This window comes from Microcaecilia unicolor, chromosome 10 (genome assembly GCF_901765095.1).
Source record: "Microcaecilia unicolor chromosome 10, aMicUni1.1, whole genome shotgun sequence".
Taxonomy (NCBI): Eukaryota; Metazoa; Chordata; class Amphibia; order Gymnophiona; family Siphonopidae; genus Microcaecilia; species Microcaecilia unicolor.
The window spans coordinates 209,848,917-209,870,731 of NC_044040.1; the positions used below are offsets into that span (position 1 = coordinate 209,848,917).

The 21,815-nt window shown below is 43.0% G+C and overlaps 1 protein-coding gene across 2 annotated transcripts in view; it reads left to right on the plus strand.

Moving 5' to 3' along the window:
- LOC115478934 (probable cation-transporting ATPase 13A4) overlaps nt 1–21,815 on the plus strand; it is a 115,458-nt gene that overhangs the window by 59,436 nt on the left and 34,207 nt on the right. For both annotated transcript variants that reach the window (XM_030216590.1, XM_030216591.1), the window contains exons 12-16: nt 2,671–2,859; nt 5,370–5,431; nt 8,304–8,454; nt 13,295–13,381; nt 20,948–21,104. In XM_030216590.1, the coding sequence (XP_030072450.1) occupies nt 2,671–2,859; nt 5,370–5,431; nt 8,304–8,454; nt 13,295–13,381; nt 20,948–21,104 (646 nt within the window). The remainder of the gene's footprint in view (nt 1–2,670; nt 2,860–5,369; nt 5,432–8,303; nt 8,455–13,294; nt 13,382–20,947; nt 21,105–21,815) is intronic.

A 21,815-nucleotide genomic window follows, 5' to 3' on the forward strand; every position in this document is an offset into this window, starting at 1 on the left:
TATACGGTCTGTGCCCTGAAGAGCACAGGTACAAATCAAAGTAGGGTATACACAAAAAGTAGCACACATGAGTTGTCTTGTTGGGCAGACTGGATGGACCGTGCAGGTCTTTTTCTGCCGTCATCTACTATGTTACTCTTACCATCTAGCACATACACAGATAAGATACAGACGGTTAAATATTTGAAAGGTATTAATATAGAAACATATTTTCCAAAGAAGGAAAAGTGGTAAAACAAGAGGATATGAATTGAGGTTGCAGGGTGGTAGACTTAGGAGTAATGTCAGAAAATTCTTCTTCATGGAGAGGGTGGTTGATGCCTCGAATGCCATCCCGAGGGAGGTGGTGGATTAAAAAACGGTGGCAGAATTAAAAAAGGCATGGGATGAACACAGAAGATCTCTAATTAGAAAATGAATGCTATAAAAAAGCAAAACTTAAAGGGTTGCATATGTGGCAACTTTGGCTGTATCAACTAAGGCCCCCCTCCCCCCGATTCATAGGCAGTAAGGGCTTATGCACTAATCATGAGTTAATTGGTTAGCACCCAGCAATGTAGGTAGCACAGAACGCGCCCCCTTTATTTTTTGGTACATGGGTAGCATGCACTCATCCTGGATTTACCGTAGGACAACTTAGCACACTCTTGCGCCTTTGCTGTGGTAAGCACAAATGAATGCTTACCGCAACTTTATAAAAGGGCCCGGTAGTTTTAAAAAATATATATTACTTAGGCTAGTCTAAAGGCAAAATTAGTGCATAAAAGGTCTTTTAGGGTGTGGAAATATATCATCGTTAGATACTATCAGTTCAGAAAAAATTTCCACTGAATGAAAACGTTTGAGATATTCAACAATAATACCGTTCTTTGTTTTAAGAAGGGAAAAAAGGCCTCAAAGAGCTCCCAGATGACATTCATCTCTCGGAGCTTAAACAGACCTGTTACGGGTCCTCTGTTCATCATTGGCCAAAAACCTTCTGAGTTGTGCAGTATTATGATGTCCTTCACCCATTAATACATTAATAAATTTCATTGGTAACGTTGCATTGTAGCACAACTCTTCTACGTAATAACCCGGTAATATGTTGAATGTAAAGATTTTGAAAGAACACTTATCTTTCAAACTGCCGGCACTAGGGATTTCCTCGATCCTTTGCTCCCTAGCTCTGGGTTATTACATAGAAGAGTTGTGCTACAATGCAGCATTACCAATGAAGTTTATGAATGTATTAATGGGTGAAGGCCATCATAATATTGCACAACTCAGAAGGGTTTTGGCCAATGATGAAGAGGACCCGTAACAGGTCTGTTTAAGCTCCGAGCTCTGTGAGGCCTTTTTCCTTTCTTAAAACATAGAACGGTATTATTGTTGAATATCTCAAACGTTTTCATTCAGTGGAAATTTTTTCAGAACTGATAGTATCTAAAAATTAGTGCACAGCCGTTAATACAAAAATAGGAAATTCTGCCATTTTACCCCAGTGATAAAAATGGCTTTAGCACATGGGAAAGACCTGCGTCACGCTGTGCTAACGGCACTTTTTACCACTGTTTGTTAAAGGGGCCCCTATGAGTTTAAAAAACCTGAAACTTGTAGATGAAATTACAAAGATGTGAAGAGTAGAGTTCTGTATCACAACTCGAGGAAGAGAGGGTATTATATGTAAATATACAACAAAAAAGAATTCTCTCATGTAATGGCAAAAAAAAGCAATTTCAACAATAGACTATGGATTCTGTAGAGTGCATCTGTTTTAAAGGGAGTTAAGGGAAAAGCCTCTGAATTTAACCCAACCCAACCCAACCTCCAACCCAAGTAGTCATTTAGTAATAACAAGGCAACCCCCCCCCCCCCTTTAATTCCACGATAAGTAAAAAGAGATGCTAAAGCTCGACAGAATCAGCTCGGGATCCATATAGCATAAGTACGTAAGTATTGCCATACTGGGAAAGCCCAAAGGTCCATCGAGCCCAGCATCCTGTTTCCAACAGTGGCCAATCCAGGTCACAAATACCTGGCAGAAACCTAAACAATAGCAACATTCCATGCAGAACCCCAAAGAGTAGCAACATTCCATTCATATTCTCAAATAGTAGCAACATTCCATGTAGAACCCCAAAGATTAGCAAGATTCCATTCAGAATCTTAAATAGTAGCATAAGTACATAACTATTGCCATACTGGGAAAGACCAAAGGTCCATCGAGCCCAGCATCCTGTTTCCAACAGTGGCCAATCCAGTTCACAAATACCCGGCAAGATCCCACGTGAAAGTCAAACGAGTAACTTAGCTTTCAAGTGCAGATACAAAGCAACAGGTGGGTCATCGGTTCAACATACCCACTTCGGCCAAGGTTTCGCAAATAACGCTGTGTCAAGGCGTGAGTAACCATAAAAGTTCACAATATGAGCATGCTTTCTGATTGCTTCCTGATTGCTAATCCCTCAAGAGTAGAGTTCTGCCCACCATTTTGGCCTGAGATCATCAATAGATCACCTATAGATTATAGCGATCAATCTTATAGGAAGACCATGTCTGAGTAAGGGAGGGTTTTTATGACAGAAGAATAAAAAGGTTGAAATGATGAAGATAAAGAGAACTGAGACTATGCAATGGCTCATGTTTCAAAAACAAAACAGTTTAATCAATCGATTTACTATTTTACAGATGCCGGCTGGGAGGATTATAATAGAAGCTCTTGTTCTCGTGACTTCGGCCATTTGTCCGATTATACCTGCAGCGTTGACAGTTGGAATCCTTTATGCCCAAAGTAGGCTGAAGAAAGAGTCGATCTATTCCATCAGCCCTCATAGGATCAACATGTGTGGACAAATAAACCTCTTCTGCTTCGACAAAGTATGGAAATCCTTACGTATTTTTTTCTTTTTTATTGTGCGTTATAATTTGAGTTTCTAAAATTTCTACCATTGTTTCAACGTTAAAGTACTGGCAACTTATCCTTTTCTAGATAACTCAGTCGTCAGTTAAACTAAATAGTTTTGTTTCAGTGGACTTTCCGGATACTCTTGGAATTACATTTGACACTAGTGGATGCCATTGGCCAAGCATTAAAGACATCTGACTCCCTAGTTGGCAGAAATTATCCTGGAAAATCAATCAGAAAAGATAAGAAAGTACAGAATTCTTCTAGAATATTCCACACTCCTATCTGCTGGGGGTCATTACGGGCCTTATTGTTAACTCTTCCAATTAGTCTTCTGCTATAACTGTACACAGTGGATGTAATTTTATGAGGCTTGTGTGGCTTTTACTTGTGAAAAAAGTGACACACCTGTAAATGGTCAACTCATGTAAATAGTTTAGAAAAGGTGTTATTTACACCTGGGGATCTGCAGCATGCACAATTTTCCAGGGGGTGTGATGTGGGCAGGCTCAGAACATGTGTGTTTCAGATTTTGAAATGGCAATACATGCATTCTCGAAACAAAATCCCTAATATATCTGCTCTAAGATAACACGATAACAGCTCATTTGGACATGGGGATTGCATAAAATACAAAGTACTGCATGCATCAACCTTCTCTTATATGAGCACGCAATTCTGGAATACACTGCCACGGAACCTGAGGACAATCTACGAATTAACCGACTTCCGCAAACTTTTGAAAACTCATCTCTTTGAGAAAATTTACTGCAAGGATCAAAACACATGAAGACCATAAACACTAATAGAAATGCACCAATACACTCTCTTCAGAATTCTCTTCCCCCGTATTTTCACTACACTTAAAACTATACCCACAGATAAAAAATTATTATACCCTATGTTCTCTTGCTATTGTTCTATCGCCTTATCATCTCCCCATTGTTACATTCCATTGTTCTATTCCCCAAATGATGTTTTAACTTTGACTTTGTCTTCCCAAAACTCCTCACAATGTAACCCATAATCGCACTGCAACAAATTGTATTTCCATCATTCACAATGTATTGTAAGCCACACTGAGCCCGCAAATAGGTGGGAAAATGTGGGATACAAATGCAATAAATCAATAAAATAAAATAAAAATGAATGAAAGAGAGAATAATTCTTACTACATATTTTTTTGCTCAGCTCCTTAACTGGGTCTTCCTGGATGCTTCGCTTTGTAATATTTGGCACGTAAAAGCTGCAGGTTGTGAAATCAGTGCTTACGCATTGAAAACCCTCTTTTTTTTTTTTCTTTTTGAATTAAGCCAGCTTTTCCTACCGGATGTGTCACTATGTTTGCGTGTATATCCTGACTTCCTTCTATGTATTTTAACGTAATGCTCCTCTGAGCAGAGGCTTTTTGAAATTAGCTTAATGAAACGTAGGGAATCCCCACGTGACCTTCAGAAGTGGCAGCATCTTATGCACTCCAAAATACATATAACACACCCTGGAGGGTTAAGACGGTCTTTTACTAAGGCGCACTCATGTTTTTGGCACACTTTAAAATTGTAGGTGCGCTAAACGTTAGAGATACAAATGTATTCCTTTGGGCGTCTCTAATGTTTAGCACGCCCACAATTTTAGAGCGTGCTAAAAACGTGAGCGTGCCTTAGTAAAAGACACCTTAAGTGACTTGTCTAGGATCACAAGGAGTTGCAGTGGAAATTGAAGCCAGTTCCTCGGGATCTTATCCCATTGCACTGACCATTTAGGCTACTCCTCCACTCCATTCTGTCTGGATCTTCAACGCTGGTCAGAATTTACATCCTGGCACTGAATACCAGATTATATTTAATTGCCCTGGCTAGTGCTTATTAAAAAACTAGTGGAACCATGCCCGTTTCCTCAACAATGAAATGGGCCCTAGGAAGGCTGTCATGTAAGCTTTTTTTTTTCTGTCTCCCCTGTCCTCCCCTCCATGTCCAGCAATTCTTCCTTCCCCTCCCCTCCATGTCCAGCGATTCTCCTCTTCCTTGCCCTCCCATCAGTGTCCTGCGATTCTCTCCTCTACTGTTCTCCCATCCCATCCATGTCCATCAATTCTCCTCTGCCTTGCCCTCCCCTCCCCTTCCCTTCCTCCTCTCCTCCCCTCGATTTGTACCTGAATGTTCTCTGACTGGCTGGCGCTGGCTTCCGTTCCGTTCGTAACATCCCTCCTGACGTCAGCTCACCTCCAGCGTTCCTTTCCCTCTCACTGTTCCACCCTCTGACGTCATTACGTCTTGACGCGAGGGCGGGACAGTGAGGGGGAATGGAACGCTGGAGGCTGGCTGACGTCAGGAGATGTTACGAACCCAGGCAGCCAGACATGGAACGTTGGAGGTGCAAATTATTATATAGGATACTGACCATGCTATTGAAATTTGACCTAAGAATTTCTATACCATAACTGTAAATATCTTTATTAATCCAGACTTTTATTTAACCCTAGACTGGGACCTTGACAGAAGATGGACTGGATTTGCTGGGAATCATTCCTTCTGAAGGAAACTGGTATATTTCTTCAACACTATTTAAGAAATATCAAGACAATATTCAGTTGCCAATCAGTGTTTTTTGGGGGGGGGGTTTTCTGTAAACGCTGGCTGTGGTGGTCAAAACATTTCTGGATATTCGTGCCACTGTCCAGATACTAGAGGATTATAAATATCCAGATAAGGTCAATGCCAGAACTTATTCGAATAGTTGTAATATTTAGTCTACTATCCTGCTAACTTAGGCTGACCTGTTATCTGGGTAACTAATCTGAATAGCAGACTGAAGGGGGAGGTTCTCATGCTGCATTAGGGCAATAACACATGTTATTATCCCCTTAATGCTGTAATGCAGGTTGTCTTGCCCTAATGCAGTGTTATTTAGGCACCATGGGTTACCTGTAATGAGATTAAAGCATACAAATGCATGCAAAACTGCTCATTACTATGTAAAACCCAAAACATGATTAGCAGTGAACACCAGATGCATGCCACAAGTCACGTTATGGCCATAAAATGATGATGAAATAACCCATTTTATTGTGCTGGGAGCATTGGGCCTCAAAACCATGGCCCAATGCTCCCAGGCCAGAGCCTGAAGGGACTGGTGCTGCTCCCATCACATTCTCTGACTTCCCAAAGGACCCCCCCCCCCAACCATCATCTCAGGCCTACCTGCCCTGTACCTGGTGGTCCAATGGTCCTAGGGCAAGAACAATCCCCAGTCGCTCCTGTCCTGCCCTAGTGGTCTACAAAATGGCAACCTAGTAGCAGTCTCATGCTACTATTGCTAAGGGCCATGAGTCTGTACACTGTAGGTTGTTGATTCCAGTGAGGTACCGATGGTTTCTGAATCCCATGGCAATGATTTTGTTCTTTCTAATAGTCTTCACGCCTTTTACTGTACTGTGATAACTTCCTTTCTGAATGTTGCTACTATCTGGATAAATTCTGGGGCTGTTCTGTCTCTGCCCATGCTCTGCCCTGGCACTATCTCTCTAATAAATGAGCTGTGACCAATGTGCCGTGCATGCGCAGAACAGCGCTGCTGTTCTGCACATGCGTCACTACACCCACAACGCGCCGCTACCCCATGGGTTGACGCCGCAAGTGCTGCAACCTCCAACACCCTCCCCGAGGTCGCATCTGCCGGAACACCTACCTTCACGCCGCCGCCGCTGTCACACCCCTCCGTGAAGGGCCCAATAACTATGCCGCCGCTCCCACACCTACACCCCCACGACATCGCCGCAATACCCTCCACGACGCCACACCTGCCCCCTCTGTACCAGGCCCCCTGCACTGACATGACAGCGTCTCTCGCCTACGTGTTAAAGCGCTGCAGATCGATGCGATGTCACTGCAGGGGGCCAGGCACGGAAGAACGAGGGAGCGGCGGCGAGGAGACATGAGGGGAGGGCAAGGGAGAGAGGAGAGTTGCTGCACGGGGGGGGGGGGAGGCCAGGGGAGAGAGGAGGGTTGCTGGACATGGAGGAAGGGCAGGGGAGAGAGCAAGGCAGCCAATGGGAATGTTGTGTGGGACCGCGACGGAGAACAAAACAGGAAACCGCAAGAAACAGGAAAGGACATGGAGACCACTACGCCGCCACGCAAACGCTGCTGCACCGGACCCGAACTAAGCAGACCCACCCGCACACGCTACCGCTTCAGATGTAAAAGTTTTAGTTAAGGAGACATTAGAACAAGGTAAATTAATTGAAGGATCTAATGCTGTTTACACAAAGCACATAGTATATAAAAGTGTACTATAGACATCACCTCACATTACGTTCATCAACTTTTAAATTACATTTCAGAAATAAAAAATCGTGCCCGTTTTAATGGGCTTAACGGCTTGTTCTACATAAAGGACAATTGTAGAAATAGATGCCTAGGTTTATGCATTAAGCATGTACGTAATGCCATAACCTCAGGATTTTGTATATCGTGTCCAGGTTTCCATGCCCAACTTTGGGTGCACATCAGAGATGCAGATGCAAAATTTGCAATGCGCATCTTTTCTAAAGCATGACTTCTGTTCAGTCATGCCTATCTAAAAAGGTGCCATGACCCGGGGCGTGGCCAGGGGCATCCCATAAAGTTATGCACATATTTACAGAATTCGTCCAAAGTGCTCCTAAGTTGAGCACTGAAATCTATACCTGCTTTTGGTAGGCATGAGTATGGCACCCAAAACCACAGGATCCATGCCAAATGCTATTCTATGAAGGGTGCACTCCCTTTACCGAAAGGCATTTACTGCCAGATTCTATAGAGATCTGCGCTAAAATCCAGGTATATTCTGTAACAACACACTTAACTTAATTGGCTTAATAAGATAATCAGCGTTGATAGCATCACTTAACAAGCAATAGATAAATGGATAAAACCTAACTCTCTAAACTTGACTACCAAGGTCTACTCTACCACGAATGAACTTTAACACAATACCACCCTATCTCTTATTCTGAATATGAACTCCTTATACTTGACTGCTTAATCTACTATATCAATCAAGATCTTTAATGTAATACCACTTGTATCTCTCACTCCGGAAATGGCGATCGCCATGACGGAACAATGTAAGCCACATTGAGCCTGCAAATAGGTGGAATATGTGGGATACAAATGCAATAAATAAATAAATAAAAATAAAATAGTGAGCGCTAATTGGCAATAATTAGAATTTACGTGCACAACTCGCTAAGCATATTCTGTAACGAACTGCGCCTAAATGCTAATGCACTCAATTCAAAAGGGGCATGGCTAAGGGCGGGGAAATGGGCATTTCATGGCATTCCAAAATGTGTATGCGTTGTTACAGAATATGGCCCAGTGCGCATACCGGGGCTCTATTCACAGTAATTAAAGTATTCTTTCTTCTCAATCAGCTTTCAGAAAATGCACACATTTTCATCAGGTAGCTCTTTACCCTGGTCACCCCTGTTCGGTGCTCTGGTCAGCTGTCATTCATTGCTTATCCTTGATGGTGAACTACAGGGAGATCCACTGGACCTGAAGATGTTTGAAGCCACTAACTGGGTAATATTTCATTTGACATTGATGCAAAATCTCTGTGTGTACAAAAATCCATTTCAAGTTAGAGTATCAATTGTGAATTTAAACCTCATCTAAACTTTTAGCTTTATGGTGGAAGTGACATATGTATTTTTTTAAAATATATCCATCGGAGTGGCCCTAGTGGTTAGGGTGGTGGACTTTGGTCCTGGGGAACTGAGTTCAATTCCCACCTCAGGCACAGGCAGCTCCCTGTGACTCTGGGCAAGTCACTTAACCCTCCATTACCCCATGTAAGCCACATTGAGCCTGCCATGAGTGGGAAAGTGCAGGGTACAAATGTAACAAAAATAAATAAATCAATATCAGAGAAAGATACTTAAAGAAGAAATTTTTAATATTACTTCTGGCAGTAGAGGGAAATATTTTTTCGTTTTTTTTAGCTTCAGTTTTTTTCCCCATTTTTATTTTAAAACGTTCCCTTGTTCTGTGTATGCTAATGCTTTTAGTGTGAGTGAAATCATGGAGACAGTCATTTTAAGACTGCCTGACAAAGCAGAAGGTCTGGCAAAACAGAGAGGGATTCAAAGTACAAAGCAAACAATACAAAGCAAAAAAAAAAAAGCACCTGGAGCCTTCAAGACCGGAACATGTTCTTTAATTACTGGTTTGGATCAACGCTGTATATCATTGACCCAACATGAACCATGTTTCGGCACTCAGTATCTGCATCAGGGGTCGTACAACAATACTTTCAAAAATGAACTAGCCCACCGTCGGGCTGCAAAATATAATTACATAGTAACGTGGAGGGGAATAACCGAATGTCGCCGGCGAAATAGTTCGCCGGCGATCTATTTTGGTGGCGGCGCTACAGCTGGCCGGAACCGTATTATCGAAAAAGATGGCCGGCCATCTTTTCTTGCGATAATACGGTTTAGCCCAGCCAAATGCCAGAGTTCGCCGGGTTTGAGATCGCCGGTTTTGTTTTTCAGTGATAATGGAAAAAAATGCTCGCCATCTCAAACCCGGCGAAATCCAAGGCATTTGGTTGTGGGAGGAGCCAGCATTTGTAGTGCACTGGTCCCCCTGACATGCCAGGACACCAACCGGGCACCCTAGGGGGCACTTCTAAAAATGTTTTAAAAATATACAAATACCTCCCAGGTGCATAGCTCCCTTACCTTGGGTGCTGAGCCCCCAAATCCCCCCCAAACCCACTCCCCACAACTTTACACCACTACCATAGTCCTTATGGGTGAAAGGGGGAACCTACATGTGGGTACAGTGGGTTTTTTTTGGGGGGGGGGGGTTGGAGGGCTCAACACTTAGCACCACAAGTGTAACAGGTAGGGGGTGATGGACCTGGGTCTGCCTGCCTGAAGTGCACTGCACCCATTAAAAACTGCTCCAGGGACTTGCATACTGCTGTCAGGGAGCTGGGTATGACATTTGAGGCTGGCATACAGGCTGGCAAAAAAGGTTTTTATTTTTATTTTTTTAGTGTGGGAGGGGGTTGGTGTCCACTTGGGGACTATGAGGAGGTCATCCCCCATTCCCTCCAGTGGTCATCTGGTGAGTTGGGACACCTTTTTCCTTCAGGAATCTGTCCAAACCTTTTAAAAACTCAGATACACTAACCCCCTGCCCCCAAAAATACACTTCCTCTGTCCCTTTCTAACTATCATTATAGTATAATCTGTGATTTATTATGTTTATTAAAAAAAACCCAACAATATACCACCATGTGTGACATGTCATTTACTCCGAGTCACTGAGCAGAGGAAAGGACTGCTAACTCCTAAGAGATGGTCAAGAAATATATTGTTAATGCAATAAAAAGGTATCACTGTGTATCTGTGCAAGAAGAAGAAGGAAGATATCATAGTAATTAACAACAAACAATTACCCTAGTAAGGAGCAAACCTTCCCTAGCACAATGGAACCTCAGTAGAAGGATTTTCATCAGCATTCCTGTGATGCAATACCTGTGTTTATCTACAGGATTAGCAAATAGCTTCAGGTGACAGACTGAACCACTGCTGACTTTCCCTATTGAAAAATCCAGGTTTATAGGTTTGCTTTTATTTGTAAATCATCCCTTGAAGTCCATTCAAGGACTATGCTACGATCAAAACTGGTTCTGCTTGTGGGAGGGACCTGACACAATCCGGTGGCAGTAAATCTCGGGCTTCTCAGAAGTTACACACTGCCATTATTCATATGCCATTTAACTTGCTTCCACAATAAGAATTCCCTGGAACCTCTCCACCAGGATTATGGGATGTGCTTTGATTTTAAATAAAAATATCTTCTTTCATTAATTTGTTGTTTTTTTTTTAATTCTTCATTTAGTTTTAACACTAACAGCCAGCTTGCTCCAGCTCCTCTTCCTGACCTGCCGCTACAAAATCATTCCACAAAACTTTGAAAACTAATCAGTGAAGTCCTTTTCTCATAGTCCTTCACCTCCTAGATCCTTCTTACCTCATCCGTGATATGAAAGCGTATTAGAAGCTCAATCATCGGTCATTCCCACGCTGACGGCGCCTATTTCAAAATGGCACCACCTGACCCAAAGCTGACAACATTTTGGAATTGTAACATAGACAGAAATGACACGAAAAATAAAACAAACAAATCGCAACAAAAATTCTAAGTACACTTCTTTTAGGATTCACGAATTCAGAAATATGAATCAAATCGGATCTTCTTATATTTATCTTTATTCTGCATCCTGTTTCATTTTTCATTAGCTGAGGAGTCTTCTGAAACCAATTTAGGACTCCTTTTACCTCGTTGGGTGGTGGTAAGGTAGGGTTACCATATGGCTCCAGGAAAAGGCGGTCACATTGATCCAGTCCAGGTTTTGTTTCCAGTGAAAGCAATAGAAGTAAAACCCAGACTGGCTCAATCTGTCCTCCTTTTTCTGGAGCCATATGGTAACCCTACGGTAAGGGCTCCTTCCCCCCCCCCCCCCCCCGAAATAACTGCACGGCAAGTGCTTTACTTGCCGCACGGTCATTTCCTGAAGGAAAGCGAGACCGGCCATTTTACCAGCTGCGGGGGCCTCGGCGCGCCTGTAAAGCACGCACCAACGCCAACGCAGGCCCCCTTTTGCTGCAGCTCGGTAAAAGGGCACCTTATTTTGCAAATTATTATAGCCTCGTTCTCCTGCAGTCTTCTGAAAACCTGTGGTTATCATACTTCTTCTCTTACGTTTGAAAACAGCTATCTCAGCTTCAGAAAGAGGCCTAAAACCTTCTCTTCTCAAAGACTGCTTCGTAATCTCGTAAACGTGACTTCTAGCTTCTAGTATCATCTATTATCTTTTCCTTAATGTTTTTAATCTCACGCATTAATCCAGTGGTCTCTAATGTTTCTCATACCTCACACTAACACTATCTGAATGTAATCCGCACTGAACCTCGGAAAGGGGATATTAGCGGTATACAAACTTTGATTCCGATTGAATTGAATTGAATTGAGGTTGAACAGGAAGGGTTATCAAAGATTTTAACTTCCCATTTTCAGGGCAGAGACTGTAGAAGTCTGGCCAGCACTGGCCTTGTTCTCCACCTACTGAAGTTGTCATCAAAGCCCAACCCCAGCCCATCCCAATCTATCCAGCCATGACCAGGGCACAGACCGTAGAAGTCTGCTCAGCCACAATCAGAGCATAGACCATAGAAGTTTGCCGATCATTGGCCTTGTTCTCCAGCTATTGAAGCTGAATCTGTCCAGCCACAATCAGGGCACAGACCATAGACGTCTGCCCAGCACTGTCTTTTCTTCCTAATTACTGGTGTTGCCATCTAATCACTGCTAAACCTATTTGGTTCCATGCCATAAGTACATAAGTATTGCCATACTGGGAAAGACCAAAGGTCCATCAAGCCCAGCATCCTGTTTCCAACAATGGCCAATCCAGGTCACAAATACCTGGAAGAAACCCAAATAGTAGCAACATTCCATGTAGAACCCCAAAGAGTAGCAAGATTCTAGAATTCTAAAGAATAACAAGATTCCATGCAGAATTTCAAAGTGTAGCAACATTCCATGTAGAACCCCAAAGAGTAGCAAGATTCTAGAATTCTAAAGAATAACAAGATTCCATGCAGAATTTCAAAGTGTAGCAACATTCCATTCAGAATCCCAAGTACATAAGTACATAAGTGTTGCCATACTGGGACAGACCAAAGGTCCATCAAGTCCAGCATCCTGTTTCCAACAGTGGCCAATCCAGGTCACAAATACCCGGCAAGATCCCAAAAATGTACAAAACATTTCATACTGCTTATCCCAGAAATAGTGGATTTTCCCCAAGTCTATTGAATAACGGTCTATGGACTTTTCCTTTAGGAAGCCATCCAAACCTTTTTAAAACTCCGCTAAGCTAACCGCCATTACCATTTTCATCTCCACCACCTCCCACAGGAGGGCATTCCAGGCATCTACCACCCTCTCCATGAAAAAGTACTTCCTGATATTATTCCTGAGTCAGTCTCCTCTGCAATCTAAATTCGTGTCCTATAGTTCTACTACCTTTCTGTCTCTGGAAAAGGTTTGTTTGCATTGAGTTTGTGGATTTTATGCATGTAAAAAGCATGAATTAAATCAATTTTACACATGTAACATTTCTGAAAAATTGGACAGCATTTCTGAAACTCATCTGAAAAAGAATAAAAAAATGAGGACATGTTTTGGGAGAGCTCATGGTAGAGACCACGGGGGGAGGGAAGAAAAGAAGAGATTAAAAATTTGTTCACCACAATTTTAAAAGGAAAACTCTGACATTGAGTGGCTCATTTGGGGCAAATTATGACCTTGAACAATTTAAAAGGTTTCCTATTCTTCCTGACAGGAAATAGAAGATCATAAAACGGACATGAAGAATGCTGGAGATTCATCAGAAGGCATGGTTCTTATACCAGGTCCAAATGCCAATGTGGTAAGAACTCCAATGCTCAGATTCTGACCTTTATCACAACAGCTTTATGTTTCAAAACTTTTTTTAGTAAACGATCAGCACCGAAGTCTTACATATACATAACTGAAGTTGACCTTGAGAATGACACATTACTACTACTACTACTATTTAGCATTTCTATAGCGCTACAAGGCATACGCAGCGCTGTACAAACATAGAAGAAAGACAGTCCCTGCTCAAAGAGCTTACAATCTAATAGACAAAAAATAAATAAAGTAAGCAAATCAAATCAATTAATGTGAACGGGAAGGAAGAGAGGAGGGTAGGTGGAGGCAAGTGGTTACAAGTGGTTACGAGTCAAAAGCAATGTTAAAGAGGTGGGTTTTCAGTCTAGATTTAAAGGTGGCCAAGGATGGGGCAAGACGTAGGGGCTCAGGAAGTTTATTCCAGGCGTAGGGTGCAGCGAGACAGAAGGCGCGAAGTCTGGAGTTGACAGTAGTGGAGAAGGGAACAGATAAGAAGGATTTATCCATGGAGCGGAGTGCACGGGAAGGGGTGTAGGGAAGGACGAGTGTGGAGAGATACTGGGGAGCAGCAGAGTGAATACATTTATAGGTTAGTAGAAGAAGTTTGAACAGGATGCGAAAACGGATAGGGAGCCAGTGAAGGGTCTTGAGGAGAGGGGTAGTATGAGTAAAGCGACCCTGGCGGAAGATGAGATGGGCAGCAGAGTTTTGAACCGACTGGAGAGGGGAGAGGTGACTAAGTGGGAGGCCAGCAAGAAACAGATTGCAGTAGTCTAAACGAGATGTGACAAGGGTGTGGATGAGGGTTTTGGTAGAGTGCTCGGAAAGAAAGGGGCGGATTTTACGGATGTTGTAAAGAAAGAAACGACAGGTCTTGGCGGTCTGCTGGATATGAGCAGAGAAGGAGAGAGAAGAGTCAAAGATGACCCCAAGGTTTCGAGCTGAGGAGACAGGGAGAATGAGAGAGCCATCAACAGAAATAGAAAACGGGGGGAGCGGGGAGGTGGGTTTGGGGGGAAAAATGAAAAGCTCGGTTTTGGTCATATTTAATTTCAGGTGGCGTTGAGACATCCAGGCAGCAATGTCAGACAAGCACGCTGAAACTTTGGTTTGGATGCAAGGTGAGATATCAGGGGTAGAAAGGTAGATTTGGGAGTCATCAGCATAGAGATGGTAGGAAAAGCCATGGGATGAGATTAATGAACCAAGGGAAGAAGTGTAGATAGAAAAGAGGAGGGGACCAAGAACAGAACCCTGAGGTACGCCGACAGGCAGAGGGATAGAAGTAGAAGAGGATCCACCAGAGTGAACACTAAAGGTGCGGAGGGAGAGGTAGGAAGAGAACCAGGAAAGGACAGAGCCCTGGAATCCAAGTGAGGACAGGGTATCGAGAAGTATGTTGTGATCGACAGTGTCAAAAGCAGCGGAAAGATCAAGAAGAATGAGGATGGAATATTGACCTCTGGATTTAGCCAGTAATAGGTCATTGGAGACTTTAGTAAGCGCATCACCTGTATTAGTAAGTACTACTTATTACCACCTTCAAATTTTTCTTTTTCACCCACTACCCTCCCAACCTATCCCCTCATCCAACACTAATCCAACACAAAACCAAACAACTATAACCCCAACCCCTCTAGGCCCCCTCCCCCTCCCCACCCCCCTTTTCCCCCCCTTCCCACAGATCCCACGGTCACAAGTTCAGGATTTGACTTCTAGTTTGGGGCGTGAGTGTGTCCCAGAATGGGCCCCATCTGTCCTGCAGATGTTGTAGCTCTATCATCGGTCGATTGCATATTGCTATATGCTCCATGTGCAGCAGCCAATCACAACAGTTTTATAATTAAGAAAACGTTGTGACCTTGGGCAAGTCACTTAGGGGCCCTTTCACTAAGCCGCATAAGCGTCTAAGCGCGCCCGATGCCAACACGGAGTTACCGCCCATCTACCAAGTGGCTTTGGTGGTAATTTCATTTTTGGTACGCGTCCGAAAAATAATTTTTTTATTTTCGGACACACATATCGGATGCGCGCCAAGTGGCGTTCGACGCGTGCAGGTCATTACCGCCTGGATACCGCGTGAGTCTTTACCGCTAGGTCGATGGCTGGCGGTAAGATCGCAGACCCAAAATGGAGGCACGGCAATTTTGCTTTTTGCTGCACGTCCATTTTCGGCAAAAATTTTAAAAAGGCCTTTTTTTACAGGCACGCTGAAAAATGGATCGGCGCAAGCCCAAGACCTGCGCCTACAGTACTGCAAGTCATTTTTCAGCGCACCTTAGTAAAAGGACCCTTTAACCCTCTATTGCCCCAGGTACAAAATCTTAGATAGTGAGCCCTCTAGGGACAGAGAAAGTACCTGCATATAATGGGTACAGCGCTGCGTACGGCTAGTAACGCTATAGAAATGATTAGTTGTAGTAGTAGAACAGGAGTTTCCTTATATTATAAAGGATAGACCCCACAAAATCTTCAATAGCATCTACTGTAAAATAAATCTCAGAGGACCCATATTCAAAAGAACATTTATAAAGGGAATCCTGTGCAGAAGGAAGGGATCCTCAGGAGCTTAGCCTAGAATGGGTGGCAGAGCTGGTGGTTGGGAGGCGGGGCTAGTGCTGGGCAGACTTATACGGTCTGTGCCGGGGCTGGTGGTTGGGCAGTGGGGATAGTGCTGGGCAGACTTATACGGTCTATGCCAGAGCCGGTGGTGGGAGGCAGGGCTGGTGGTTGGGAGGCGGGGATAGGGCTGTACAGACTTATACGGTCTGTGCCCTGAAGAGGACAGTACAAATAAAAAAGTAGCACATATGAATTTATCTTCTTGGGCAGACTGGATGGACCGTGCAGGTCTTTTTCTGCCGTCATCTACTATGTTACTATGTTATAAAGAGCAGCATCTCTTGTTATCCAGAGCTTATATTAAACAGTGGAACTGGTTGCCAGAGAATGTGGTCAAGTGTACAAAAGAGGTTTGGGAAAGTTCCTGGATTAAAAGTCCATAAATTGATTACCAGTTAGACCAGAGGAAAGTTATTGCTTATCCCTGGAAGTGAGACAAATTTGTATTTACTTTTGAGATTTTCCAGGTTAGCACGCCTACAGCACGACTTAATAAACAGGGCTCTTAAAGTCAACTAGAATCATCACTTATCTGTCTGCTGTAAAAACGTCCTGCAAAGCACCCTGTTTCGGAAACTCCTTCGTCAGGGATAATGGTGCTGCAAATTTCTCCAATGTCTCAATGTAAAGTAGTGGACTTCAACTCCAACCAGGTTACCCATGTGGCACCATGATGTCTTCCTTGACCATCTGAAACTCCTCCATCTTCTGCACACGGGTAACCTGGTTGGAGATGGAGTCCGCTACTTTACTTTGAGACACTGGAGAAATCTGTAGCACCAGCATCCCTGGCAAAGGAATTTCTGAAACAGGGTGCTCTGTAGGAAGTTTTTACAGCAGAAAGATAAGTGATGATTCTAGCTGACCTTTAGACTTTAGAGCTCCATTGGATGATATTTCAGGAGTGGAGGAGTGGCCTAGTGGTTAGAGCACTGGTTTTGCCATCCAGAGGTGGCCGGTCCAAATCCCACTGCTGCTCCTTGTGATCTTGGGCAAGTCACTTAACCCTCCATTGCCTCAGGTACAAACTTAGATTGTGAGCTCTCCTGGGACAGAGAAATATCCAGAGTACCTGAATGTAACTCACCTTGAGCTACTACTGAAAAAGGTGTGAGCAAAATCTAAATAAATAATAATCTAAAATTCTATGGACTTAAGTGTTGCAAATTTGAATTCACACTATTTGGTAGCAGGCAGAAACGTCATCATTTTGCAGACTTGTTATATTCATTGGGAACTATTTTGTTTTACATATTGAAAATCGATTAAAAATATATAAAAAAATGTTTAAAACAATTTTAAAAATATTGCAAAATGTTTCAGGGGGAATAATGATGTATTGTATGGCATTTTCTCACAGAGTATGTGCTCGGCTATGTTATGCAGCCCATGCTTAATCCTCCCTGTTCTTTTTCCTAATTTTTTTGGAAGCAAATTTTGAATTGTTTATAGTTCCCTTTGTCTAGTTCAGTCTCTATTTGGAACTTTGGTACTCCTGTTTTTTGCATAGGGATTGGTTCTGAACAGCATAGGCTATTTCAAATAAATGCGTCTTTAGTAATATTTTAAATTTAAGTGTAAGAGCGCTCACAACGGATTGTGGAGGGAAGGGAATTCCAAAGTCATGGAGCTTGCCAAGAGAATGAATGTTCTCTAGTAGAAGCGTGAAGGGGCATAATCGAATGAAAACGTCTATCTCCATGGGCGTTTAACTCCGAGAACGGGTCCATGAAGGGGTGGACCGAAACGTATTTTCGAAAAAAAAAAAAAATAGACGTCCATGTTTTATTCGACAATTTGTGAGCTGGGCGTTTTTGCTTTTCAGCGATAATGGAAAATGAAAGGGCCAGCTCAAAAATGAATAAATCCAAGGCATTTGTTCGTGGGAGGGGCCAGGATTCGTAGTGCACTGGTCCCCCTCACATGCCAGGACACCAACCGGGCACCCTAGGGGGCACTTTTACAAAAACAAAAAAAAGGTAAAAGAGCTCCCAGGTGCATAGCACCCTTCCCTTGTGTGTTGAGCCCCCCCAAATCCCCCTCAAAACCCACTGCTCACAAGTCTACACCATTACTATAGCCCTAAGGGGTGAAGGGGGGCACCTACATGTGGGTACAGTGGGTTTGGGGGGGTTGGACGACTAAGCATTAAGCAGCACAATTGTAACAGGTAGGGGGGGGGAATGGGCCTGGGTCCACCTGCCTGAAGTCCACTGCACCCCCTAACAACTGCTCCAGGGACCTGCATACTGCTGCCAGGGAGGTGGGTATGACATTTGAGGGTGAAAATAAAAAGTTGTGAAACATCATTTTTTGTGGTGGGAGGGGGTTAGTGACCACTGGGGGAGTCAGGGGAGGTCATCCCCGATTCCCTCTGGGGGTAATCTGGTCATTTAGGGCACTTTTTGAGGCCTTATTCGTGAAAAAACAGGGTCCAGGAAAAGTGCCCTAAATTCTAGCTACAAACGCATACTTTTTTTCCATTATCGGCGAAAGGCGCCCATCTCTGTTCAGGTGATAACCATGCCCCAGTCCCGCCTTCACCATGCCTCCGACACGCCCCCGTCAACTTTGTACGCTTCCGCGATGGAGTGCAGTTGAAAACGTCCAAGTTCGGCTTTCGATTATACCGCGTTATTCGTTTTTGTGAGATAAACGTCCATCTCCCGATTTAGGACGGAACTTGGGCGTTTTTCTCTTTCGATTATAAGCAGGATAGTGAGCTTCCTTCAGGGGAAGAATCCATAAACGATTATCATTAAGGGAACGGAGAATTCTGGTCAGAGTATAGGGATTGATGGAAGAGGACAGGTATGATGAGATGCCCGAGTAAAAAAACCTTGTGGGTAAGAGCAAGAATTTTATAATGGATGCGAGAGAAGATGGGAAGCTAGTGTTGCTGGATAAGGAGAGACGTGATAAGATCAAAACTGGTGGCATGAGTTAAGATATGAACAGCCATGTTTTGGATTGTCTGAAAACAACATGGGGTTGGACTTGTAGGTACTCTATCGGGACACTAAGAATGTAATGCTGACAGTTTGTCTCCCGAAGAAGCGTATAGTGAAACGGAGGTGCTCGCGCTCTGTTGAGCAAACCGAAAAAAACAAGAGAAGGATTTCCTCTGAAACAGATGTGTCCTTCAAGTCCATTATGGCAGAAAACCGTCCAAGTTTTGGGAACACCCAAATCCTGCCCAACTCCCCCCCTCCAATGCACCCCCTTGTGATTTGGACACATTGCAGACAAACTGCAGAGAAAAAGTCTTAAAAATGTGTTTAAAAAAAAAAAAGCAATTTGGACGTTTTGGACCAAAAAAGGTTCATGTGCTTGCCGCTTTTTGGACATTTCTCTGTTTTGAAAATGAGCCCCTAAATCAACTTTATGCACAGGGAGCGGGAATTTAATAGCCACAGTCCCAGTGGAGGAGTAGCCTAATGGTTAGCTCAGTGGGCTAAGAACCTGGGGAACTGGATTCGATTCCCCCTGCAGCTGCTTGTGACTCTGGGCAAGTCACTTAACCCCAAATACAAAAGTTAGATTATGAGCCCACTAGGGACAGAAAAGTAAGTTCCAAGTTTATTAAAAATTTTCTATCCCACACATCAAATAGATGTCTAGGTGGCTTATTTATTTATTTATTTATTTTATTTATTTATTTATTTATTGCATTTGTATCCAACATTTTCCCACCTCTTTGCAGGCTCAATGTGGCTTACAATTCATCATGGATAGTGGAAATGAGAGGGGAGTAGACATTTGGTGTTACAGGAGGATTTGGGGATGCATGGTAATGGAATACAAGATAGTAATATAACAGAAGGCATTATTAACATACTAAACGTACATAGAAATTAAATAAAATATAACATAACATAAAAGTAGATGATGGCAGGACATGACCAAAAGGGAAGAAGGGTAGAACTACAATGTAGATAGAATACGAGGGAAGGGAAACGGGGTAGGAAGTGTTTAAATAATGTGTAGCCACTTTGGTTGTAGTACAGAAAGGCGGTATATTAATCAAATCCATGACCCCTCTCCCCCCCCCCAAAAAAAATAGTTCATAGACACCCTTGTTGCCTCTCGCTTGGACTATTGCAATTTACTTCTCACTGGTCTTCCGCTCAGCCATCTCTCTCCTCTCCAAACTGTCCAAAATTCTGCGGCACGACTTGTTTTCCGCCAGAACCGTTATACCCACACTAGCCCGCTCCTCAAGTCACTTCACTGGCTCCCTGTCTGCTTCCGCATTCAGTTTAAACTTCTCGTACTGACCTTTAAATGAATCCACTCTGCAGCCCCCCCCCCCCCATTACCTCTCCGCTCTCATCTCTCCCTACATTCCTCCCCGTGAACTCCGCTCGCTTGACAAATCTCTCTTGTCGTCCTCCTTCTCCTCCACTGCTAACTCCAGGCTTCGCTCTTTTTCTCTCGCAGCACCATATGCCTGGAATAGACTTCCTGGACCTATATGTGTAGCCCCATCTCTACCTGTTTTCAAATCTATGCTGAAAACCCACCTTTTCACTACTGCTTTTGGCTCCTAGCCACAATTGCCCTCCCCTTGTTCCTTCTCACCCATTACTTCCCTCACCTGTAACTGTCTTGTCTGTCTGTATTATTTAGATTGTAAGCTCTTTTGGACAGGGACTGTCTCTTTGTGTCAGGTGTTCAGCGCTGCATGCGTCTGGTAGCGCTATACAAATGCTAATAATAATAATAATAATAATAAGTATCGGATTTTTGACCTTCGCTTACATTAGTTGGATGTGTGACTGTTTCTTCTTATATCTGTCTAGTCAAATGTTGTATCATTGCAATTATAAATATTTCCAATAAAGACATCTTCAAATAAAGTGCTCAAAACAGTGCTTCATATCAAAAATTAGGACCTAATAATTCCTGGCATTTACTTTTTACTTTGTTTTCTCCATAGGACTCGGTGAAAGGGATTACCGTTCTCAACCAGTACCCCTTCTCCTCGTCCTTGCAGCGCATGGCTGTTATTACTCAAGCAATCGGAGAAGAAAAGCTTGTTGTGTACATGAAGGGAGCTCCAGAAATGGTTGCCAGATTTTGCAAACCAGAAACAGGTACTGAAACTTCTCTTCCTACACCACCTTAAAAATATAATTTCTCATTGTGTTTCTTTGGCTGTTATGTTGGATTCTCAAATCAAACAATGGTGCATCAATATTGGCTTCACGCTTAGAATCCTTTGTTTTAGTTCATGGGTTGATTTGAAGTTTCAGGTTGGGTTTCTTAAGCCTTTGATATGACACCTCATAAAAGGCTTGTTTGCTAAAACATATTGGGCAGTTACCCCTAGGCAGTTAAATAAATATATAGAAACTGGGGTTATTTAAGACATTTATACCCCACATTATCCCAAGTTATACTCTAGTTCAATGTGGCTAACAATTGAGATTACGTAGGCAATAAGTACAATCATTTTACAATACAGCCAATATTTGAAGTATAGACACCTATTCTTAGTTTGTTATAATTGTTACAGAGAAAAAGTGGTTTGGAGCACTGTTTAGATGTGACTGCTGTTCCTTTACCAGTTGTGTATGAGTTCAGACCCCTGTTTTACTGTATTGGGTTACTTTAGAGATTTTGGAGGATTTGAGTTAAAATAATAATTGGTTATAACATGGACTCTTCGATGTTTGAGGTGAGGGCTTAGCTGTGGAGAAGTCAAGGCAAGATCCAGTACGTCAGTAGCACTGGAAGAGGTAATGAACAGACTAGATGGATCTCATGGTTTTTGCCTGCTGATAATTCTCCTTATTCTTTTCTTG